Source organism: Limanda limanda, chromosome 15 (assembly GCF_963576545.1).
Source record: "Limanda limanda chromosome 15, fLimLim1.1, whole genome shotgun sequence".
Taxonomy (NCBI): Eukaryota; Metazoa; Chordata; class Actinopteri; order Pleuronectiformes; family Pleuronectidae; genus Limanda; species Limanda limanda.
In genome coordinates, this window is record NC_083650.1 from 11,667,564 (window position 1) to 11,693,284 (window position 25,721).

At 40.2% G+C, this 25,721-nt stretch overlaps 1 protein-coding gene across 2 annotated transcripts; it reads left to right on the forward strand.

The window, feature by feature from the left end:
* The first annotated feature begins 771 nt into the window (after nucleotides 1–771).
* On the forward strand, nucleotides 772–25,620 carry wu:fc17b08 (ligand-dependent corepressor). Of its 2 annotated transcripts, none has more exons than XM_061087453.1 (7): nucleotides 772–868; nucleotides 9,095–9,160; nucleotides 9,848–9,927; nucleotides 10,101–10,233; nucleotides 10,376–10,696; nucleotides 10,822–10,912; nucleotides 19,293–25,620. In XM_061087453.1, exons 1-7 carry the CDS (start codon nucleotides 772–774, stop codon nucleotides 23,932–23,934), a joined length of 5,430 nt encoding a protein of 1,809 aa, XP_060943436.1. In that variant the 3' UTR covers nucleotides 23,935–25,620. The 2 variants fall into 2 exon arrangements, with proteins under 2 accessions (XP_060943436.1, XP_060943437.1); XM_061087454.1 differs by lacking the exon at nucleotides 19,293–25,620 and adding an exon at nucleotides 12,702–15,363.
* The last annotated feature ends 101 nt before the right edge of the window (nucleotides 25,621–25,721 follow it).

Genomic DNA, 25,721 nt, shown 5'->3' on the forward strand with positions numbered 1-25,721 from the left:
TATGTTTACATTAGTGTTTGTGAGATAGTTAGTTGTATAATGCTAAAACTACTGCACTGATTCCCATGAAACTTGGTGGAGTGATGCGGTTTGAGTCAGGGAAGAATCCATTAAATAAAGTGGAGATCTGGATCACTGGGCGGATGCAAGCTTATTTGGTATAGGATTTATTTTCACTTCCTTTAACATAGTGATATCGGGTGTTTTTCAACATTTGGGTTGAAATTTAAGAAAAGAATTCATCGATCTCTGACTGATTGTTATTGTGTGCAATACGGTGAAGATACAAATACAAATCTGTGAATATAAATGTAGTTTAATGAGGGGACTGGGTACACCGAGGCATATACACTGAGCGCCATGTTAGTTTATTTCAAATTCTTGTTTAATGTAGCCTCATGGTAAACATGCCCCAAGGTCAGGGTCGCTTTGCCTGGCTGCTGATTGGGTGAAACCCAGTAACTGACCTTTTAGGTGAAAACAAATACATCAGCCACATTTGTTTGGATATAAACTACAAAAGGTTTTAACCCCAACCCCCCCACACTGTGTCCCATCGAAGGGAAACACCATTGTTGTCGATGTTTGAATATAATACATCGTTTATTTATTTTAGTGATGTATTGTGTGTTTGGCAGAGACCCCCCCTCCCCCTCCCCCTACTCCTCCTCTGGAGCCGCTTCCTCCCCGACCACAGCGGCGCGCGCGTGCACGAGGCCCGAGCGCTTCCTTCTTCCCGTGCGGGTGCCCGCCAGACAAGAACGATAGAAAATGGCGAGTCAGTGCAAAAGGCAGCAATGCACGATCGACAGGCGCGGCTTTCGGCAGGAACTTGACTCGTGGCGACACAAACTCATTCACTGTGTAGGTAAGGACAAAGCCCGCGACGCCCTACGGAGATTCTCGGTTCGAAACCCGGCTTTGCGGAGCCGTCGTCGGGGTAAATAAGCAGCGATTGCCGGACCCACTCGGTTCATCTCCGAGCCACTTTTTGTCCTCCGCTGCTTCCGTCCCCCGGCAGCTCGGCTCGGTCCGTGCACTGTGTGACAGTGTGGCGCTACTTCTCGTGTTTGTGTTGTTTTGTGTTGCTTTGTGTAAAACCAAACCGTGCACTTAGGCGGTGTGCTGGCGTGAGTTAGTTTAAAGGGCAGCGGACTTGTTTTAAAGGGAGTGTCACCGGGCGCCGCGTCGGCCGATGGATTCAGTAGAAATGCGCGCCCCCGTGTGATGATACTGTATTTTGTGAGGGGGGGAGGTGTTTTCACTTAACATGGAGATGACTTGTTTTCTCACATCACCTCCCGTGGGCGCGCATTGCTGCATCGAGGAAGTGGCTGAGACCCCCAAGCTGTGGGAGTTCCCATTTCCGACAAGAGTGTGTGTGTGTGTGTGTGTGTGTGTGTGTGTGTGTGTGTGTGTGTGTGTGTGTGTGTGTGTGTGTGTGTGTGTGTGTGTGTGTGTGTGTGTGTGTGTGTGTGTGTGTGTGTGTGTGTGTGTGTGTGTGTGTGTGTGTGTGTGTGTGTGTGTGTGTGTGTGTGTGTGTGTGTGTGTGTGTGTGTGTGTGTGTGTGTGTGTGTGTGTGTTCGATCTGAACAGGTATTAGCTCACTGTCAGAGCTCTGGGCTGCAACATGTTTTAGCCATGCAGGCTAATTACTGTCAGTTGCTGCAGATTGAAATACCTCTGTATCACTCTGACCTTGGTAAATCCTCCGACTTTACTGCCACCATGACCATGAGGGTAACACTTAAAGTTTTATTGAAGTATCTTGAGGGTTTCTGACTGGATGGCACTGGAATTTGGAATGGGTTCATGGTCCCCTGAGGATGACCTTCCGACAGTCGTGGGCCGTTTCCGAATGGAGGTCGCTCGGTGCCGATTATCTGCCCAAATAGTCCTGAAGTGTGCAGGGTTTACAAAGTAATCTTAATGCTGTTGCTTACTTCTACAGCTATAGCTAAAAACAAAAATACATTTCCAACTTACCTCCAACTTAAAAATATATTTGCTTTCTCAGCCTTTTTTTCCGCTGTAGAACACCATATTGGTTTCTCTTTTAAAGTCACGTTTAAAAACTGAAGCCTGAACATGCTATTCTAAGATAGTGACCATGGTAACCATAAGTTCTCTGTGATACGTTTTATACTGTTGCATATATCTATGAATGGCTTACATTTACACAGTAGTTTTACAGTGTGTGATGGAAGGGCTTGAAGAAGATTGAGTGGCCATTTTTAAACCTAAGCCTTGTCAACCTCCTCCTTGAGATTTGGTAACATAGCAACAGCAACTCTGGACGCTTGGCACTTATCGCACACAGATTGATCAATCAAATGAGGAGCAGAGAGTTATGAAAACAATTCATTATATTAGTTGATGCAGTTTTTTTACTGTTAAATATTTATTAGTTTAACCAGGTTTTATATTCTGGTTCTTTTCCCTTTTTATCGGTCTCATTGGAAACAAAGTGTTTCTGGTATTTGCCAATTAAGGAATGCAGCCTACTTCATTAAGAAACTAGTTCTACATTAAACCGAATTCCAGGGGTTTGGAATGATATGAAACAATATGCGAACCGGAATCATCATCACTAAAATGTCACAATTTTAAGCCCTAAACATGTATTTTCCTTCCTTATTTTTTTGGCAGAATGTAAAACTGGACTTGAAACTGGCTTTAAAGCCAGTTTAAATTCCTTTTTAAAGGCATTTTAAAATGCCTTCAAAGCCAGAATATTGCTTGTGACGCTGCTGATCTCAAAATGTCACATTAAATCATCTCAGTGCTAGCGGCTGCCATGTACAGTCTTATTGAATGTGTGATGTACAGTATGTGCAAGGCACGGGATATGTGTTCATACAGTGCTCTCCACAACAGTAAAATGAGTTTTGTCTCTAAAAACAGCAATAGTAAATGAAACTGTTATGTATTTTTAGTTTCCCCATAATTTAAACATTTTGTGGTTGTTGTAGTGCGGTTGCTGTTCAAAATTTCTGCTCTTTTCTCTTTTTTTGGGGGGGGGTGGGGGGGGGCAGGATAGATGATGACTTATTAATTACGAAAAAACATTTTACACTGACCAGGTTTTCAGCCTACTAGTTAGTTAGTCAGAACAATTAAAACAGAGTCCAGCATTAAGCTTGATGCTTTAAATCAACATCCCATTCTTTGTTGTTAAAGTGTGGGTTTAACTGTACAGGTTAACTTGATTCCGGTTTTACATTGATCCTCAGTGAAGACTGTCAGTTTAAATGGTGATGTATGTTAGCAATATGTGTGACTGGATCTAGAGCAAACTTATTCAATCTAACAGGCTACAATACTAGGTGGGCTGTGTGCTCATCATTGAAAAGTAAATGGAGAGAATAATAGCTTTCTGGCTCCTAGTTTCAGGACTGTTCACTTAGTCAGTTTCCCCATTATGATTTACAAATGTCCCTTGTGTTTGGACTGTAATTGTAACGCTGCAGAGTACATGACAACAGCATTAGTCTGCTGCCTGCAGAATGGCATTCTGTCCATGACAACAAGGACATACTTTTGTTTGGCTTTTTGGTGGAGAGGGCTGCACGCCACCACCACCCTGCTGACGCTGAAATGGACATTTTGTCTTTGTGTATTTAGCAGTAAAACTGCTTGGCAGAGACAAGGGCAATTGTCCCATAGAACAGCAGCAACAATTGTCTGTATGTTTGCCCATACATGTGTTCATGCTCCATCAGCCTCCAGATGCAAACTGTGTGGCTCAAATGTGTGTTCTGTCTGGGATTTGGGGAAATCGGGACTGAAAAGGCACCAGCTGACATTTGCAATGCGGTGAATGTCAGTTATTCATACTTGCCTTTGACATATGGACGAGGGGGACCGAGGGTTTGCTCAAACAAATAACAGGCAAATATTGACACTAGGCTGACTGTGTTCTTCATAATTTAAACTTTAGCATGGCCCAGTTTCTGCTCCATCACTGTGATGTGCTTTTGCCCTACATTTTCCTCATTAGCAAAAAATATCTGTTGATGTTTGTTGACACTGTGCGAAACATGACCAACAGCTGTTCCTTATCGAATGCACCGTGTTTGTGTGTTTGTGTATGTGTGCTTTGCGTGTACCTTTTTGCCACATCTTTCTTAATCCATGGTGGTCTCATATTTGCTATTCAAAGTTATGCTTTGTGCAGCATTACACCATTTGACTGTCAGTTTGCATCAGATCACATTAAGTATTCATGGAGTGTTTTTTCCACCACTGTAGATGTTGCTCAAAGCTGCTACGTCACAGCCTGCTGATCCAACTACTGTATGCGTGTAATGAGCACAGTGTGTAGGAGCCAAATTACACTGCAAAGCACTGCTTCGCTCAAGCACATGTAATGTCTAAGCTTGACTGTTGACCTGTAGCAAATTCCTTTTTGTTGTAGGGTAGAAGGCAACAGAAAATGCTTTTTAGATGGTTGGGCAGTGAGTCTGGATCTCCACGTGATGAGATGAGGATGAATTCAGTCATATATTGTAGCTCGACTAATTTGTGCAACTTTGTCATCTCTGCACTCGCCCTCAGTCTTCAGCCCCCAGCACCCTCTTGCATCTTTATAGAGCATTGCTCAGGGATACTAGTGACTCCCATCATACAAAATTACACTCACAATATGAGCATCGATTTTTAAAGCATGATTCCATTTTAAAAGATTAAATAATTTCTCAATAATCAAACCCTCCCGTATCTAAAGGCTGTAGCCAAGAAATTTGGATTCAGTGATGTTTATTTTGGCTAGAAATTAATTTTTAAGCTCAGGGTAAATTCTGCTCGGTGAGCTTGTGGTCACTCCCTCAGAGATCCTATGTGTACAGTAGTTACAGTGGGGGATGGGTTGAGTGGGGGTTGATGCTGCACTGTACACCCTCAGCACCAGAGCGGCAGAGGGAAGAGTAGCTCATCCAGGAGAAAAGGCTCTGCAGTCCCATAATGAGGCCAAATGTTAGCGTTATATCATCATTTTGTGATTATGTAAACCATGCATTAACATTGTTGAAATTTTAAATCTGGTGACAACAGAAGACACATAGGAGGAACCTTTTTCCAAGCCCATCACACTCACTCTAGTATTTAGAATTTCCTTGTCGCCCTTCTGCCATCCATGGAGAGAGTTAAATCATATATTTGTATTAAGCTGGCATGAGCAAATGATGTGTGTTTCGTCAGGTAAAAACCTTTAACCACATTTATGGATGTTACTTGGACCAGTGCAACATGAAAAGCAGAGAAGTGGGCGAGGTTGTTGAAGTAAAAGATGCTACATGGCTTGCTGTTCGAGCTTTATAGAACATGACACTTTTGGGGTTGGATATGCATTGATGCAACATGAATCTAGAGCACTATAAACATTCATTTTGTGTGTGCTGCTATTGGCATATTGGAGAGTTTGAGCGCTGTAGAGCTGGCTGAATACATTAAGGAGCATTAATCAATTCACTTCTGTTTTCAAACTATCTATGATGTAGTGTTTTGCTGCTGAAAGAGCACTGTGAATATGATCATTTTGGGATTCGGGTTGGCGTCTTTCAGCGACTGCCAATGAGTACTGCCTACTGCAGTATAGTGTCACATAAAGCCTTATTTAATTAAAGACATTATAATAAGCATGCACTGTGCTATGTACTTGTAATGCTTCGCTGCAAAAATGATGAAGGGGTTGCTCATTGCTTAGTGGTTTTGTGCGAGAAAATTTAAGTTTTGTCTATACTACCAACCAATATAGTTCAAGATCTCAGCAGTAAGCAGAAAAGAGGTTTATTTCAAACATAATGTTCAGTTTACAGCAGAGTACGGCGTAGGTTAATGTTAGGATTTACGAAGGTTAAGCTGTGGGATTTCTTTGGAAGGACAAGGATGTCACACTATCCAAACATTCCCTCTCTCCTACTCTCCTCTCATTGGCCAGAGATGTAGGTCAGAGGAAGGCTAAGGCAGATTGGGAAGAGCAGTTGTTCTCCGTGCACATACATGAAATGACCTGAACAATTTTTCAAGGTTCGTGGCTGATGCTTAACTTGAATAATTTATTGAGGTACAGGCCCAAACGTAGACGCGCACATCACTTATAAATGTTTAGAAAGGCAGTGCTGAAATTTGTCGAACATTGCAGCCCCAGTGGACACAATTATAAAACCATATGTGCCTATAAACACGAGTGAAGACCCTATAAAGTCCTGAAATGTTAATATCTCTCCTCAAAAGTCATTGAATTATCCTGAATTTAAAAGGATTCATTTATTTTATTTAACTTAACGTTGGACTTCATTCTTTTAATGATGTTTAAAGCAGTATATCAAGTTTTGATGAGCTTTATCTTGAACCTGTACTAAATATTATGACGATTTAAACTGTGTTAGTTGATGAGTACTTCCTTGGCCAAGAGGTGTTCCTCCCCTGTTAGGTTTCCTACATGAAATACCTTGACTTCAAACTAGTCTATTTCTCTTAGATGCATATGGATAATCACAAGCCCTCTCTGTTAGTTCACCCATGGCCAAGCCCACATCAGACCGCAAAAGAGAATTGAACACAATTATTAATGCTGCATTTGATAAAAGAAGTATGGGCTTTGAATTTCTTATTTGAAATCGGCCGAAAGCGAAGTAAATGGCGGCGATTTGATTCATTTCAGCAAAGCTGGATATGTTATTTGTTATTTTTCATTTCATACCCCTGTGCGAATTAGGCTTCAACTGTAAACTACCTGAAGGCAAGTCACAATATGTATTTGGAGTAAAAAAACAAGTCAGCAAGGGATGGAAATAGAAATGTTCTTGAATCATCGTTCTCTAATATAGAGTTGGATGATTGACATGATAAGTGACTAACTCTCCCCCACAAAGAGTAAAGCTAAGAAAAAAGAAAAATCCCCAACAATTCTGGATAAAGGACTAAATATTCTAATGAGGCTCAATGTCATGTTGTCAATGCAGTTCGGCCTGTAGGCGTTCGTTCCCCCCATGTTTGCAATGGCTGATTTCCAGCCTCATTAACCTGATAATCTTTGTCCTGAATTTCTTTGCATTTGTCTACGATAGGCCCGATGGCACAAAATACTGGGCTCCTCCTTTTCTTTGTCTTTTCCCATTCTCAATTTATACCTCTATATCCTGCGCTTATTATTGTATCTGGAGGCTATCTGATCACTGCATATCAAACCAGATATGTGTAGCAGCAGCTCAGTGGTGGCCTAATTCCCTCTTCAGCATAACTAATTGGTAAAAGTTGCATTTAATTGGAAATAGACCTGTAACACCGCTGTGTTATTTCTGCATCCCAAAGTTCACGACAGATGGGATCTGCAGTTAAGTGTGGGGCATGAAATACAGTTACTTGTGGGTGTTTTTTTTGTATTCCATTTATCGTGCATTTTAACTGTGGCCATTATTCAATCTTTTTATAAACTCATTTATTTTGTAGAGCTTGCATGACAGCTACGCACACTATAAATATTTCATCCGTAGCACATGCATGCAGCTTGCTCCTCTGAATTTAAGTTGCCTCTCCTAAAACGAGGCTCGTGCAGAGAGGCTCTTTTCATCAGCCTCTGCAGCACACTGTGCTCTGTCAGTTGGTATGCCAAGTGTTAATATTGCCTCAAAGTCATGGTTTACAGTATGACACATTTTAAATGCCCTAAACAGAATTCCTGAAGAGTAGTTTGATGTCATGCCGCTGCTCTGTCAAACGAAAGTGGATGACCTACTTTTCTCCCCCTGCCTCTGAAATATTTCAGAAATGGGATTGGATAGCTTCAGCTGAAGTCCTGTGCACTAACCCAGAAACAGACTCGCGCTGCAGCTATAGGCAAGGCTGTGTTTCACCACTTTGCCCCCTCGCCTTTTATGTTTGGCTGTTGAAAAGTGGGTGGGAATTTGTGGGGAAGCAGAGCGAGGGCATTTTAACAGATGACAGCCTCTATATGAATTCACTGCGAGTTTAGGAAGGAGACGTGCTGTAAGTAGGCCTTCACTATAATGTTTAGATAACCAATTCAGTGCATTGGCTAATTTAATTTGTCATATTCATTTTTATTGAGACTTAAACATTTATAATTTTCAATGCTACTTATTCACGTGTTTGCCATAGGTTTTTGACAGACCTCTCTCTGTGTGTTATGTTTATTCATGGGTGGTTTGATCCAGGATTTTCTGTGTCTTTTATTAGTGAGTAGCACATTCGGGATAGTGCTCCCTCTCTCATGTATGATCCAGTTCAGTAGACAGATGTTACCTCTGACCTCTTTAGCGCTTCATTTAATGCATGTCGTTATTTTGGATTGGTTATTTTGACCCTGCGGCAGTAAGCAGACATTGCATATTGTTGGGTTAATGCATGTTTAACGAAGCCCTATGCAGCGTACCACACTATCTTTCAAACAGCTGTGACTATAGGATGCCACCATCTCATCAGCAGTGCATATAAGATTTTACTCAGCCTTGTTTACGTGATATAGGATGTTTTGATTGGTTATTAGGTGCTAATCTGTGAACCATTACTCAGTTGAGTGTGATTTGCTTTTGCTTGAATTCCAGATCCATGATATTCTATAGGTACTTTGACACTGTCAAATACCAGCCCTTTCTGGCTGTTTCTTTTTAATGTTAAAACATGCAGTCACTCCCAACTCTGTAGGTGCTTTAGTTGCTTGGCAACAGGAGCATGGAGTGCATGTATTTACTGTTGAAGTAAAAACCTGCGGTGAAAGCTGATCATGTGTGTTTTAGCAGCACAGGGTTGCTTTCAGCCAAGCGTTGTTAAGATGAAGTAGAACTGCAAAGACAAGTCAGTGTATGGATAAGACACAATCGTATGAAATGCCAAGTTCAAGGTCTTTCAAAATGTTTTTTCTTCACTATAACAAATTAATTTGGGCCCTTGGGCACTTGTGATATATTGTTTTGTAAATCATTTTAGTTTCTGTGATGCTGCTGCAGGGTTAAGCACCAAACCTGGATTCGGACTAAAATGAAAAATATATTAAGTTCAAAATGGGTATGATCCGTTTGCTTTTGTTTGATTGACAACAGCACATTTAATTTATTTTAATTTCTTACCTCAGGGTTCGAGAGCATTCTTGATGGTCTCTTTGGTCCAGAGCTGGTAGAAGACCTAAAATTATTTAAGGGTAAGTATCTCCGACCACTTTGCTTCATCAACATACATGAACATACAAATGTATGAATGATAAGAATGAGACATTTGTGAGTGCAATCTGGTATGTGTTCATTTTGACAATGCTGCTGCATTGTACCATCTGGTACCCCTCTACATCGACATTACAAGACAGCCCCTCTGGCTGCAGAAGAGAAGATGTCTTGTGTTGTGTTTTAGATGGCGTGGGGCTAGTGTTAAAGTCTACAATGCATGATGTTAATGAGACAATAGTGGGCATTATTTACGTTTTTTCAATACATTTCAGTGAGAGGGCTGTCAAAGTCTACTTAGACTTTATACAGTAGATGGTTAGGCAGTGTACTGAAAATACTTTTAAGTAAAAGTCTTGCTCATTCTGTCAGTTTCTTTTAAACAAATTAAAAACATCCATTACGGTCCGCTCATTAATTCAAGTCATGTATTTCTCCTATTAAGTTGGTCTCTGAAGAATATTAGATTCAAACTGAATATCGGACCCTGAAGGTTTTTGATGAGTTATATTTGTAGCTTGACAGTGTAGTTGGACAGTATGGAAGGGGATGGTATTTTTAAAGAAAAATAATATATAGTATATACACATCAGTCAGTGCCTTGGAAGAACGTTATTTGCACAACACAAACTAATAAAAGATGTCAATCATGTGTTTTGTGTCTACAGACTTGGAGCCAGTAGATGTATCTGACTGGTCGTTTGATGAAAATTGTGCGTTCTGCTGTTTGAGACGAGACAAAGTAAAGGTAAGATTTCTTGTTTTCTCTATGTAAAAGTAGGTTTCTCAATAAATTGTATTCTGTTAGTACGATCTTGTAACTGTGCAGTATACATGTATTCTGTTCTCCGATTACCACTGACTGACCATTGACATGGACTTTGTGAAAACAACTGACTTAACAGATTTGTCATTTGACAGGAGCACTTAATTGGCTTAAGCAAGGAGGAGCTTGAAGATACACCCAAACCTCTCCTGGCGAAAGATCAGACCTCAGTCAGCAGACTAGAGAAACAAGCAGAGGAATTTCTCAATGCGGTCCTCTACAGAAAAGGTGAGTTAAAACACGTGAATCAGTATTTTTAATAAATATGACACTAGCGCTCAGATCAAGAGAACCTGTGACTGTTAAGATCACTAATAGCAGTTAAGGAATGCAGTCAAAACGGATTTTCTTTGTGTTCTCTTCCTTTCAGATGTGCCAAATTTCTCGGACCCACACATTCCAGTAGTTGCCCGAGAGATCCTTCAGAAAATGATCCGACAGTTTGCTGCCGAATATACCTCAAAAACCAGCCCCCCTCAGGACAGTTGCTCAGACTCTCAGCCTTGCTCTGACCAAAGCCTGCCGACCACTCCTTCGCTCACAGGGGCTCCTCCTTCTGCCAGCCCTGCTCCCAGCGGGGCTGGGCCCGCGCACAACCAGAACCCCGTCCTTAGCAAGCTCCTCATGGCTGACCAGGATGCTCCTCTTGACCTCACCATCAAGAAGACTCCTTCTGAGCCCACTGAACAAGGTAGTGTGAAGTTAAACATTTCCCCAACAGAGCAGTGCATTCAGGACGGAAGTAGTGTACTCGCGATGGGCCAGTCTGAACATAATGTTAAATCTAAATACATTTTTTTCTTGCCTTTTTTCCAGACGGAGTCCTTGACTTATCCATCAAAAAGAGTCGCAGCAGCCTGCCTGCCCGTAGTCCATGCCTTTCTCCAGCCACACCCACGCTCAAGGGGTAAGATAACATACTTTCTCTCTCTCTTTAGTCTTCACACCCAGTAATGTTTTTGAGTATATTATAGCATGTAGTTCAGAATTAACTGGATATGTTCTACTGGTCATGTGCAGTGGTATCACTGCATGGTCAGTAGCTGAGTCTTAAATTTTGAGTCCTGAAGTTGGAGATTACTCAGCCAATTGGTTACTTGATGAAAATGAACAACAACAAACAGGGTTGTGCTAACAGAAATGTTTTTTTGCCACAAAGAAAAAGGTAAAGGTTTTTACCGACTGCAACATCTTCCATTTGCTTCTGCTGCTCGAGTTTGGTTTTAAACCTCACTCCAGAGAGACAGAGACAGCACAGGCAGCATTTTGAGCTATTGTGGCTTAAAAGGATTCTGTTAGTTTTGGACTTGTTTTTTAGTTTTTTGTTCATTAATGTCTGGCAAAGCATCTGCTTTCCTAATGGTGATTTACTGCAGGACTTGCAAAATTTCTAATATTCTTGCATCTATATGCAAGGTGAGTAACGACCTTTGTCATAAAAAAAAAAATGAAAAAATAAAACTAAAACCTTGCACAATGGCAGTAGAGTAGATATGCTTTTGTAATTTAACACCCCACTAAGAGAGGTGTGGAATTCATTCATTTGCATGCCATGTTTCTCTTCTAAGCAAAGATTGCATTCATTTGGTTTAGTATCTAAATGTATGCATTGCCTGTACGTCACACATGCTTCCAACAGACATATTCCCACATGATTTTCTAGAGCATTTTCAGATAAACATTTCCTCATAATCCCACTCATTCAAATCGGAGGGCTCCATCCAATTTGAATTGTTTTCTATGTCGACAAATTGCCATTTTAATTCTATTTAATCAAATCAAACATTTAAAAATGTATCTTAATCTTAATCTTACATTTTTTTATTTTGGACTGGACATGCCCTAAAATATAATATAATGTTTGGAATAATTAAGCAACAACATAGCTGATAGCGTCTAGTGCTTCTAATTTTCACTTTACTTTGATAAATCTTATACAACATGCACACTCTCCTCAGTTTGATTAAAAATGGATAGTGTCTATTTAAAAACCCTCTGTGTTCAACGTCTATGGAAGAATGAACCTCAAATTAGTTATTTATTTTCTTAAAGGAGCTGGGATATAAATATGAAATAATAGCTGGATCTCAGGCAATTTGACACACATTAAAGGAGTAGGCTGTGGAAACTTCAGTTAGAGAATTAGGTTTTGAGTTTGATACACAACCCTGCTGGCTTACTCTTTTATTGCTGTGCTTGTTTAGTGGTAACGTCACGCACAAAATGTCGAGAGCTTTATTTGCATTAGTTATTTTGTGTGGCACAGTTATTTTGCCCTGTTAAATAGCTACATGCCAAGCTGCCTTACTGCAATAACAAATGATCCCTCCTTCTGGCTGTGCCCTTTGAGCCACAAGAATTCTAAGACTGTTAAGTACTCCTTTTTCCTTGATTTATTTTTCTTTGTTCTTTGCCCTTTCTTTTTGTTACTTTTTTTCTTTCTTATGTTGATGCAAAATTTGTACACAATCTTTAAAGCAAGCAAATAAAATATTGTCCGACTTGAGCCTTTTTTTTTCCTCAAAAGTCACACTCACAAACGCAGTCATTCTAAAAAAAATAGTGATGTTACCAAAGCAAGATCATATAATAAAGGAGTGGCCAACATCCTCCCCACCCCAACCCATCCTCCTTTTTTAAAATACAAAGGCACTGTGCAAGCTCTGCTTACACCCAGTTTCCTTCCATCCAATCAGGCGATCCTTGAGAGCGGACGGACAGGTCGGGCTGTTTATGAAGAGCCTACAGGATGGGAAGAGGAGGGAGAATATCGGCCACTCCATCCGTTATAAACCTTCGTCGTCTCTCGCATACTCGCTGCACATCAAAGAGGAGGCCGATCTGGAGAGCGACCCAGATTCCCCTCTCGGCCATAACCACAGTTCCGGACCCACTGACCTTTTCAGAAATGGATCTACTCATTTTGGGGCTCTCCTCAAACTCAAAGCCAACAGTGAGGCTGCTGACCACTTTCAAGACCTCCCCAGGTTACTGGAAGCTGCTGGACTTTTGACCAAGTCACTTGCCTGTGAGAAAGGAAACCTCCAGGAGGCCTTTATGGACCACAGCCTCTCCCTTTCTCATTCATCATCTTACGACCTTAAGATTCCCCAGGTGCGAGTTTTGGCTGCAGGGTCAGACCCGTCATGGGATTCCTTGTCCACCGAGTATTCAGCTTCATTTTGTGAGAATGGTGTGGGAAAGAAGCTGCACTCCATTGTCCCCAGGCAGATCCAGAAAAAGAGCAGCAGAGGTGCTAATAACTCAGGTTCGGAGAAGGAATATTGGCCTTACATCACTGACCGCCAAGCCTTGGGGGGAAACTATCCTCTGGATTCAGAGGCAGACCTAGGTAACAAACAGCCGAGAAAGAAACGAGGGCGATATCGTCAGTACAACACTGATCTGCTGGAAGAGGCTATTGTGGTGGTGATGGGTGGGAAAATGAGCGTGTCCAAAGCCCAATCTATCTATGGCATTCCACACAGCACCCTGGAATACAAAGTTAAAGAGCGACTGGGGACCCTGAAGCATCCCCCAAAAAAGAAGCTGAAGCTGTTGAGCCAGCTAGAGGAGCAGAGCGGTTCATGTAACCCCGAGAGGAAAGAACAGCAAATCCCAGAGCAACTTGTTTCTGAGAAGGGAGAGGGTACATCTGAAGAGAATGGGAATGATTCACACGATGGAAGTTTCTCATCAAATGAGTGACTAATGTTGTGTTTGCTGGGCAGTGGTAGTAGCTGACTTGTTTTATCCCATAAAACCTTAACATTTGTGTAACTTTTGAACCAAATTACTCATATTTATTATTTACTTATGTAATCTTACCCTTCACTGGTCATTTATACATCAATATGTTTATGTATGGCCATCTATCTACCTGCCCTACATTTTGTGCTTGGAAGATGCACTTAAATACGTTTTTGTCAAGAATTGTAATGTACCACAGTATATTGTTAACTAATGATTATTTATTTGGGTTATATTTAGAAATAGTCATGCCTGGCTATACAAATGTATTCTTTACATACAGAGCCAAACTGAATCATCACTATGGAGGTGGCGCCCCTCGGTGTCCTCTCTCAGTACTGTTCAGATCACATGGTCATACGTAAATTATATTGAGAAAATAAGCCTGGCAAATGTATGTAAAATGTTTATGGTTAACAGTGAAAGTCTGTCACTGTTTTGCTAATACCAAGGACTGAAATGGAGAAACATTATTATGACTCCAAATGGTCATCAATTCTTAACACTATCCCAAATATGTGTCCGTCAGAGTAGCATGGTGTGTTGTCCAGAATTTCACTCTCCCTTTTAAGCCTATATTTATGAGCATGTCAGGTTTGTTTGCCACCTCTATTTTTTTCCAGTATGTTTTGCTGTAATATAAGAATGGTAATAGTTTTGTCATTGCCTTCACTGCTCTCAGGATATACAGGAAGTTCAGATTGGGAATGCAATACTTTTCAGTCAAAGAAAATGTGTCTACTAGATCTTAAGTTACTGTAAACATAAATACAGTGTACCTCAGCTACATGCTTAACTAAACCATTGCCTCATACAAGTCCCCTCTGACAGGGAAAGGATAGCGTACCAGTAGAACCCTGTTGAGGGAACATTTCAGGACGTCTCACCGACTGTGTGTGTGACTCTCAGATGTCTTCACAATCTACCTTAACTAGTTCTCAGTAGCATTTCAGTGCCAGTGGAAGCCTTCTGAACATTTCAGGTCTATGTGTTTCAGGGCTCCACTTATATCTGATTTCAGGTTCTATCTCTGGCATTTCTTTCTCCAAGACATGAGAGAGGCAGATTTTTATTTTTAGTATATCAATACATATGTAAACTGAATCACAGTCCACTCACACACACACACACACATCGTGCTTGCCCGTGGCACGTGATAAAGAATTGTCTCTTCAGGTAAACTATCAACACTTGCCTGGTTTGTGAGGACGATACTCCGTCGTAGTGACGTCATCATTCACAGTCACATAGTGTGTTAGATCAACTCTTGGCAGCATATAACTTCTAGCTCTCTAAAATACATTCAGGTATTTTTTGAAAATGTTACCTTCAGGTTTAAAAAAAAGAGAAAATACGATCTGTCCTTTGTTCATGTGAGTCTGTAAAATGTAGGTGCAGTAATGTAATTTTTCAAAGTTCTTAGCCTCCATAAAGTTTTATGATAAACATTTTTCGAGCAATATAAGCATTCAGTGCTTAAAGTGCTAGCCAACTAAGCTAGCTTGCTTATAATTGCTAGCTAGCAGAGTTAGCTAACTCTTTAGTTACTCTAACTACCATGCCTCATTTCACATTAAGCTATTTCTCAATTCAATGAAATTATATTTCCCCGTGGAGAGTAAAATACTATTATTTTATTTTATTTGGTAAAAGTTTTTTTGTGACAGATTTACTTCAATGGTTTTGAATGAGTAACTATGTGCATCATAACAGTTATCAATACTATGTTTTCAGATATTTTTTTTAACTTAATTTAATTATCCGAAGTAAAAAAAACTCAGGGTGTGGATAACGATTCCCTGCCTTTTAAACATTTCTGTTATTGTTTTTCTTTTAACCTTTTCTCAGGTTGATGCCGTGTCCTTAACAATACTATACAGATGGTTTGGTCTTGGTGATATTACTATACAAAAAGGTTAAGGTTAAAAGTTTGTGGCTTGTAGCCATTAAATGTCATTTTCACTGAATGAATTGTTTGCCCGGTGGGTGCCGCAGAGGGAACTCCATGTTTTACCTCTAACTTGTTCATTATTTTTGCTCTATCGGGACACCTCATTGTGCATTATCATCTATACCTCAGGACATTCCAAAATATGAGACCATACGCATTATTGTTTGACCGGGTTGATACAAAGCTCTAGTACATCTTGGTATTTATCTTTGTGGAATTCATAGCCTTTTAGATGTACTCAATGTTGCTTAGATGAACATGGATGTTTTTTTCAAAGAAATAATTCACCAACTACTTGCAGTCAACACGGACATAAGCTATATATGACATGATATTGTGCAGTTAGTAAGCAGTTTGAGGTGAGAGTTGGTGTAAGCAGTAAAATAGAGTTCAGAGATTTACACACTGGTTTGTTAAAAGCACTGTAACTATATCTTGGATGTCAAACTTCTGACTAATATGACGGGCTTCTTTTAGTTTTTTGCCACTTATTGCATTAATACAGGTATTCTTTAGTTGTTTTTTTCTTACTGTATTTTATGCATCTCCCCTCCCACCATTGTTAAAGTTTGTGTAAACGATTAACCATTCTACATGATCATTTATTAAGCAATTAATTCACGTCTACGGTTATCTAGACGCTGTGTAACATCATTATTTATTGCTGCATTGACAATCATCCAGAATAATTCAAATATCCGTTAATTTTCACGTGTAGTGTATTATAATGAATATATTATAGACACACAAGCGCTTTTGGTTAATTGACACAACATATTTCATGCTTTCTCGTTCTATCGTAGCGAATCAAATGGCCAACTACCTCATCGCAAAAACCCATATCACAGTCTACTGTTCTCATAGCTGTTTTATGTAGCAATGTGTCTTGTACACAGAACAGACTACTTTATTACAATGGTTCATAGCTCACAGAAAAAGTTCTATATGTAAATATTTTAGTGTATCCTTGTAGTTAGTTGCTCCCTGATCTATTCAATGCTTTCTTTTTTTGGGGGGGTTGTGTATAGAGCAATGTGAACTCATTGTTATTTGAACAGTCGTGACAAGCGTTTTTTGATGGTCTCCTGCTTTAGCGAAACCTGTTTGTCTGAAATTGTTTTTGTTAAATGCAGTATTTATTAATCAATATTTATTATTAATGGTTTAAGCAGAATTTAAGTAACATGAATGTAAATGGCTTTAATAAAACAAACTAATTCTTATACGTATTTATAGGCATACACATATTATACTTCAGAGATATATTTGACTGTCTTATGTTATAGTTGTGAAGGGATAACATTTAAGATGTTCCTACTTTATTCCAACATAAGTTAGATAAATATAATATATGAGGACAAACATTTTAGGTTGATTTCAAATGGTTTAACTCTTAAATTCCTCAAATCTATGGACAGATTTCTTTACATTTGATTTAACATTAACATAGTTTTAAGGAATGACAATGGGTGTAGTTTGCATGATTGGACTAGGTACCAGTGGGATGTTAGTTGTATATGGTAAAGTTCTTTGAGGATATATTGGTGTGTTTACTGTCAAGTCAACAATGTATCAAGTAGATTAACTGTGGTCTTGAAATATGGCCAAACCAGATCAAAATCTGGTTATTGGTTCACTAAAGTTGTATGATAAAATAACCTCATATGGTAGTTGATTAATCCAAGATTATTTATACCCTTAATGTACAGTATATGAACATTGTGGATGAGTTAACATGTCCATGTGTGTGTGGTTGTATAATATTGTGGAAATTGGTTGTAATTTGGTTTGGTTCTGCTTGTTAGTTTATTTTATTACTAAAAAAAAAGGCCCTTCCTTTGTGTCAGGTCCTTAACTGATGCTAAACAAAACGGTGAAAACCCTCAGGAATGAAACCCTTACCATTTGTTATTCAGGTATTCCAGTTTACTTGTTAGACTTTACAAGCAGGAATGTGAAGTGATTGAACTTAGCAAAAAATTTGGTCAGGTTCCATTTGCAGCAAATGTTATTTTTTTAGTCTAAAATTTATTTTTTAATCTGTGATAGTTACTTTTGAGATATTTTGACATGCTCTTCAAATCAAGTTTGTGTTTTACAGCCAGCAAAACCTTACTAAACATTTTCACAGATTAATTCGTCTTACTTTGTTGCATGATGAATGTTGATATAAACTCAGTTCAGGTAAGGTGTTGACGACCAGGTTGTTGAATCAACAAGTGTATTTTTACAGTTGAATTCCTCAAACAGCACACATTTCATTAAAACAAAATTTAAAGTTGCACCAAAACACCATTTCTGAAGCTCATAACATAAAGTCCTCATATTTTTCCTATAACTCTACATGCATTTCATCATTCATGCCTCAACCTTTAGGTTGTATCGTTTTGCGTTCGGGATTTAAAGATGAACACTACAATGTTTTCTTTCTATATTTTTGACTATCCATCTAGTCGAGTGAACTTACACCAAAACATTTCAATAAAGAAAAAAAGATCTGTATTCAGGTTTCCTGCAGGTTACCAGCCTGATCTTTGAAATTTCATCAAACCACTTTGCTATATAGCTGAAAACTACCATAAAGGCTATGTAGCTAGCTTAGCATGAGCTATTGTATTGTTCCTGCTGGAGCTCAAAGGGGAATTCGCAACAAATTTCAAGTTAAACAAAGATTGGCGGTTCATTTGTTTCAGACTTTTTAAAATGATTATTATTTTCATAATGTTCATATTGCTAGAACCTCTTGCTCTTCAAAGTTATCTCTCTTTTATTACTGAATATGGCCTTGTCACATGTCATCTCAGGAATCCAGATGTGGTTTTATTTGACAGTTCATTTTGTTTTGAAAAGACCACAGTTAACCTTGGGAATGACTCGTTTTCACAGAAAGTAAACTTTTCAGAATCATAATATAATATATTTTGGCATAATGTGATGGTATAAATGCTCCTAACGAATCGAAGGATTTTGTAAAAGCTCTACCTCACTGACACTTTAGCCATATACAGAAAGTCATAGGCTCAAGTTAACTTATTAATTTGCATAGGCACAAAGAACCTCAGAAGGATAACTAATTTAGGATATGTTCAGTCATACTTGTTTCTTTTACTTGTTAATTTTCTTAAATTGTTGAGCGCTTGTAACTAAATGTCATCCTTTACACTAATCATTGAATACACAAACACTTAATATAAAAGATGTACAATATATTTGCCCGTGATGTATTTGCTTTCAAGTGATAAACATGTTTGACTTGTTTTCATCAAAGTGGGCCTCCATTACTAAATGTCTTTTGCATGTGAAAATGTTTCTCTATGTATACTGCAACAAAAAGCACCACTGTGCAAAGAATACAAATGTAATCGCTGTAACAATGTAATTGGTAAAGTTCACTGGACGAATGATTCACTTTTAAAATCACTTATTCTTCTAATAAATATGCAATGATTCAAATTGTTATGTATTTGTGATTTATTCTTCACAAGCATTTACCTCCACCCCTATTTGACAGTTTTACTAGACGGTAGCATGAACCAATGTTGCTTATTCTTGCTGCATATTTATATCTTTTTTTTTCCTCCCTCAGTGAATCCCCTGACTTGCGTGTTGCTAAGGCAAAAGACCTGCAGTCCACCGCCACGCTGGAACAGTTTATGGCCAAGCTCTGCCCCCACCATCAGAGGCAGATGGTTGATGCCATAGGTTTTCTACAGAAAGAGGTCAAAGCACTTGCAACCTCCAATTCACTGCAAGCTTTTAACTCTCCCTCTGGGACACAGGGCAATGCTTGTTCTGATGCAAAATTGACCACTGAGAAGTCGAGCCCTGAGCTAAAATATTCCTGTGATTATACTCCCAAGTCACAAGTCCAGAATATGTCCCACTCCATCCCAAGCAGTTGTGCAATGAAGAAAGTTCCTGATAATGCATTGTCACTGAAAGCATCAATTACTGCTAGCCCTGCTTTGGATCTTTGCAGCCCTCGGGCAGGGAGTAACCGTGTTTTGGTCATTCCCCCCACAGACCGGCACAGTGATCATGCACCTCTTAAGATAAAAATCATGGCCAGCAATGTTGCTGATCGCAAGAAGTTGTCATGCGTGCTCAATACCTCTCTTTCATCTCACTCTGACACATCAGAGGATAGACAGGGAAATTCAAATTCATCCAGCAGAACAGAGAGTCACAGTGCTAGGCTCAGCTCCTCTGCGAAAAGACACAGTCAGACTAGTCACACATATCACGCTAGGCAAAGAGAGACTCTTGGGGGTGCTAAAGGAAAACCAACCAAACTGTTTTCAGTCCACATGACCATTCCTTCAGACTCTCCACGGACTGCCAGGAAGACAATCAGGGCATCCCCTGATCATCGAACAAGAGACTCTGCATGTAGAGGAATGGCTGACCCTGATCTTGGCCACTGTGACATTGTTTTTATTGACAAACCAATTACAGAGTGTTTTAAGGAACGGCAGCGAAAATTACTCCCACGCCGCAATGCCAGGAAAAGCACCAGGGGACATTTGTACTCAGACGAAATCTGGGAGTTAAAAACTGTCCGTACATTGGCTGGAAGGGGCAAGTGTCCTAATCCAATGCCAGATCTGATCACATTGGTGACCCCTAAACAAATCCTTTCAAAGCCTGATGGTGTACCCCCAGTGGATATAACTTTTGTTGGAGCATGCAGGGAGACAATAAATCAGCAGATGTCCACAGAGGAGTCAGATGAGAGTGTTATACCGGGAACAGGAGATGTGGTGGAGGTGGCAGACAGTGAAGTAGACATTATAGTTGAAACTAGTCAAACAGAGTCACAGAGCAAGGGACAGTCTACTCCTCCATCTCCAATAAGGTCCCCAACAGAGAACAAAGAAACAGATATTGACATGGATGTAGACGAGAACACAACTGCAGATTCAGCGACAGTAACAGCAAGTGAAGAGAGTGTTGCTCAGGCTCCATCTGAACCAGAAAAAGATACTGAGCCTGAACCTGAACCTCAAGAGGACATACCAGAAAGTACTGAGCAGATAGAGGAAAACACATCAGCGGAACCATTCGAAAATACCAGTATAGAGGAAGTTGAGGCTGAGATTTCATCTGATAAACTGTCAGACGGTGAACCTGTTCTACAGCAGGATAGAGCCCCATCACCCACAAATCAAGTTGAGGCAGAGATGGAGGATAATGAAAGGGAGGAGATACAAGATGAGCAACTTCAGCCAGAGGCACAGGAACCCAATGACAACTCTGAAGTAACAGAAGAGTCCAGCCGCGTAATTTCAACAGAGGAGCCAATTGGGAAAGAGCTAGAGATGGAAACATCTGGAACAGTTTGCAGTGTTTCGCCTTTAGAGACTAAGGATGATAACGTCTGTGACGTGTCCTCAAAGTCACTTGATTCGCTCTTGAAAGAATTACCCCCTTGGCGTAGAAAAAAAGGATCAGTAATCTCAGTGCCGAAGCCGTTGAAACAAACCCAAACAGTGATAGTTGGGTATGTTAATGGTAGACCCGTATCGGCCTCTGACAGAAGTCTGAGACGTAGATCAAGTAACAGCACCTCACCTAACACAACCCCAGTGAAATGTAGTCAAAATGTAGCCGCTAAAACCTCTGCTGATTCAACTATTGAGTCATCTGTTGAAAGCAAAGATTTCGAAAAACATCTACCGGAAACGCACATTCCTGTAAATCCCAGGGAAACTGCTCCTGCAATCGAGCAGGTGACAGAACCGCTTTCCAACACGGCAACAAGCCCAAAATCTAAAGTTCCCTCAAGGACTAAACACGTCCGGAAACAAAAGAGAGTTCAACCAGACCAAGATAATTTGCCCGTCATCGCTGATCAGCCTGAGGATAGTCCTCAGAGCACGGATTCCAAACGACAACTAAGATCAACCAGCCAGAAGCCGGCTGAAACCCTCGATGCCACATCCATCTCATCCCAAGAACCAATTGTTACCAATGCTCTTCAATCTCCAGAACAGCTACCCCCCCTTCCCCCTTTTACTCCACTTCCTGCTACTTCCTCTCTTCTAACTGGGCCATTTCCCCCTGTAGCCTCTGAACAGTCCCAACAGAACACTGCACCAAAGACCACTTTGGAACTTAACACAGAAAAATCTCAGTCAGTAGAGAACAGCTCTGAAGAAACCCCCCAAAAGGAAGTAGAAAGTGGACTGCTTTCCAAACAGAAACTGAGGTCCGCAAAAGTTGTAGAGGACGAGAATAGGAATGAGAAACAGCAACTGATAAATAAACGGGTTCTCCGAAAGGATGCCGGAGCAAGTGATATGGGCCCGTCTCAGACGCCAAATGAAGCATCTGTAGAAGACACGTCAACAAGTGAAGATGGTTGCAATTCTTCTGAATTAGAAAAACCCACAAGAATGCCGTTAAGGAGTGAAAGCATTAAGGCTGAAATGTCCCAACAGCCTGTTGCTCAGCCCCCACCAGTGGAAAATAAGAAACTGGCTTTGAGATCACAAGCATTGGCTGCACCTTCTACCAGTGCTCTGCATGTAGCTGGAAGGCAGAATGATGCAGTTTCCCCTGTCAGAACAATGCCAGAAAGAATATTTAAAACTCCAGTGAAGCCCACTGCAGTGACCGGTGCCTCTGTATTGCCGCACAGTTCAGGAATCCCAGTCATTGCAAGGCCTAATCCCCCAAAACACACGACTAACAAATTCTTTGAGACTCTGACAGGAGAAGATAACCAACAGTTAATTTCAAACTTAAACGTGCGGTATGATAAGATGCAAAAGGGTTGGGTGCAAATGGACAAAGAGAGTCAGCCAACAGCAAGATACAAAAACAAAGCAGACAGACAGGCAGCGATATGGAAAAGTAAACGCAGGGCCCGAAAACAAAAGACTTCAGAGCACCAGAAATACTCTCCGGTCCAAATGCTTTTCATGAAAGGCTTTAATCTTACCAATATTTGTCGGTGGTTCCTTGAATCAACAGAGACAAAGTCCCTTGTCATTGTCAAGAATGTGAATACACGACATCCATCAGAAACTCAGCTGTGTTTTCACAGCTCGAGTTCTTCAGGAGCTTCTCAGGGGGTATTTCCAAGCCTACAGGCAGAGCGCTTAAAGAAACATTTGAAAAAGTTTGCAATTGCTTCTCCCGTAAAGAACAACCCCAAAAGTATGAAATTGATCGCTAAAGCATTGGAGCAAGAGGCAAATGCAGTCAGAGGGAGAGAGAAGAGGGAACCTCCCAGTATTACTCAGACTTTGACAAAGGCACACTCCTCTGCTGAAGCCTATGGACAGATCGGTGAATCCCAGAAATCCTCTGGTAAATCAAAGAATCCAGCTAGTGCAAGAATCTTGAGGAAATACTCTAATATCCGAGGGAAGATGCAGGTTCAACAAACCAACGTTGGACTGAAAAAGGCTGCAAAGACCATTAAAACCAACAATATGAAAAAACTAGCTAGGTCAAATTCGGCAGCAAAGTCGAACATGAAACCATCTCTGAAGGTCCAGAAGTCCCGTCTGCCTGTCAGTAAACAAATGAAAGAATCTGCAGCAAAAATGGAAAGGAGGAAAACATTGGCGAGCAAAAAAGCTGTAAAGCATCCCATTCAAGAGAGAGCAGCCAAGGCTCGCGGCATTAAAAGTCCAGCTTCAAGAGGCAGAACTACAAAAGAATTGCCAAAGAGATGCTCTCAACGAATCGGGTCTCCAAAAACATCTGAGAAGAAACCTTTGGACACACCCAAAAGCAAGATTGACATCAAAAAGCCAAGTGAACCAGAGAAAGCAGAGGTGGAAAAACCTGCAGTGACTAAAACGCATTCTGTCAAAATCCAAACAAAGGAATCATTACATAGTACCACCACTGAAATCAAAGTTTCAGGGAATGCTATTGAAACCCCTCAACAGAGCACTGATGTCAAGGGTCCAAGTTCACCTGACCAGGTACTGACAAGATCCCAGAGAAAGATCGAGGTGTCGGTGCCTGCGAGTGGAAGCCCCAGCCATGCTTCAAAGAGGGCCACAAAGTCAATGACAACGCAAAATGCATTTCCAAAACCAGCCAGGAAAGCGAAGGTACCTGCGCTGACGAGAAGGAGCGCTTTAAAATCTCCTGCAAAGAGACGTCGGGCTGCCTCGCTGACACGTAGTCCAACCAAATCTGCAAAAAAGAGAGCTTGCGAGCTTTTAAAGACCCCAGCGAAGCGCACCAGGATGTCACTCTCAAAATAGAATCTTTGTATAGAAGATTTTTCCTTTACCTAGAATATATTCAGAAGGACCCGAAGCATCTATTTAGTATCCTCGCCAGACTCGTCAGAGGATACCTGTTCAGTAGGCAAACGTGAAGAAGGAACAGATTTTGAAACTCATTTATGCTTTTGTAAAGCTTCAGTGTGAAATAGTGGATGTGACGGATTCTTTTCTGAGCATTCGCTCCGTGTTCAGGGACGACACACATGTCCTACATGATGTCGGGCTGATGTATTTGCTGTTTGGCTTTATGTTCCAGCATTCGACGCAGCTGGAGATAACAATAGGATAACAAAACTCAAGCTATGATGCAGTTTCCTAGGTGACATCAAAGTCATTTACCATTCTCATTTGTTTCTTTTCACCATTTTTGTATATAATTCTTTAGATTATAGCATGCACTGTATTTGCTGTCCAGAGAGCTTGTTGTGAGAAGGGAGGCCGGCTCCAGGCAGTAGGTAGTTTGTATCTCCATCCTCTCTTCCAATGTCAACATTGTGAATATGTGACTGCTGTGACCAGGTGCCTTATTTATGAAGTGTAAAATAATACAATGTTTTGCTGAATGTGAAAATCCCTGTCATCTAGTTGTAAAAGGTTTCAGTCCGTTGCGAGGCAGTTGACGTTCAACTGTTTCTGTCGACTGACAGATTTATTTTATATACCCACTCTCCCAGAGCATTAACATAAACAGGTTCTTAATGTAGTTGTATTAGGTGTTAAAACTAAATTGAGGCCGAATTGTTAAAGCAGACAGGCATGTTCTATATGTGTCATGACAGAGGTTTGTGTTTTTTATGTTGTTTCGGGTCATTCTTCATCTCCTCCCACTGTTATCTGCTCAGTAAATGGTGACAATAGTGTTTAACCTCATTCTGCATGTGTGAAGTCTTTATAACGAGACCGTTCCAGGACAAAACTATTCTTATGCCCCTCATCTTTGAGAATACTAATTCCCTACGAGACTATGCATGCACAATAAGTGCGCATTAAGAAGATTGTACTGAAAAAAGTTAACTAAAAAAGATGACTGGGAAACTGGCGTTTGTGCCACTGTGGCAACAATATTTCCAAGCATTAAAGGCCTAAAAAGTGTGTACATTTGTTTGGCTAATACAAATGAAGTATATGCCCTCTTTAGCATTAATGACATATTACAGGGTGATACATTCTTTCTCTTGATTATTTACAAGTTGGATATGAACATTTTTGAGGTAGTCTAATCACACTTCTGAGTTGTGTATCTACGTATGTTTCAGTTCTATTGTGATGTTTTTTTTTAATTGTCATTGACTGTCAGGAGTATGTTCTCATAATGTGAAATTTTGTTTTACTTCCACAGTAGTACCTTGCATTAGGTTATTGTCAATGGAAAAGTCCCAGTTTTAGCACAGTGTTATTTTTCTTATTTTGGTCAATTCTCTTTTGGGTGAATTAAATGCAAAACATGTCAGTCATGTTTTTATTGTTATTTAAGAACTCCATGCAGGCTAATATATTTTAGCACATCTTCAGACAGCCCACCAAATATCAGACGTGATCATGTTTATTCTTTACAGTTGCTATTTAAAAGATTTTGATTTTGTATATTAGAAAGAAATAACTGCTTTATTTGTGGTAATCCCAAGAATGATGCATCGTTATGTTAAGAACTTTGTATTTTTGCTGGAGTTGATATAAAGATGTTAAAATTTTATATTTGGTTTCTTGGCTCATTTATACCATCAAGTGTTTTCTTGGCGTGTCTAACAGTGATCACATAAATC

Bases quoted from the DNA above. Each gene is read 5' to 3' on its own strand.
- wu:fc17b08 (XM_061087453.1), top strand. From the start codon at position 772: ATGGCGAGTCAGTGCAAAAGGCAGCAATGCACGATCGACAGGCGCGGC. The intron at 869-9,094 runs GTAAGGACAAAG...TTCTTACCTCAG, and splicing joins CAAACTCATTCACTGTGTAG to GGTTCGAGAGCATTCTTGAT. The intron at 10,697-10,821 runs GTAGTGTGAAGT...CCTTTTTTCCAG, and splicing joins TTCTGAGCCCACTGAACAAG to ACGGAGTCCTTGACTTATCC.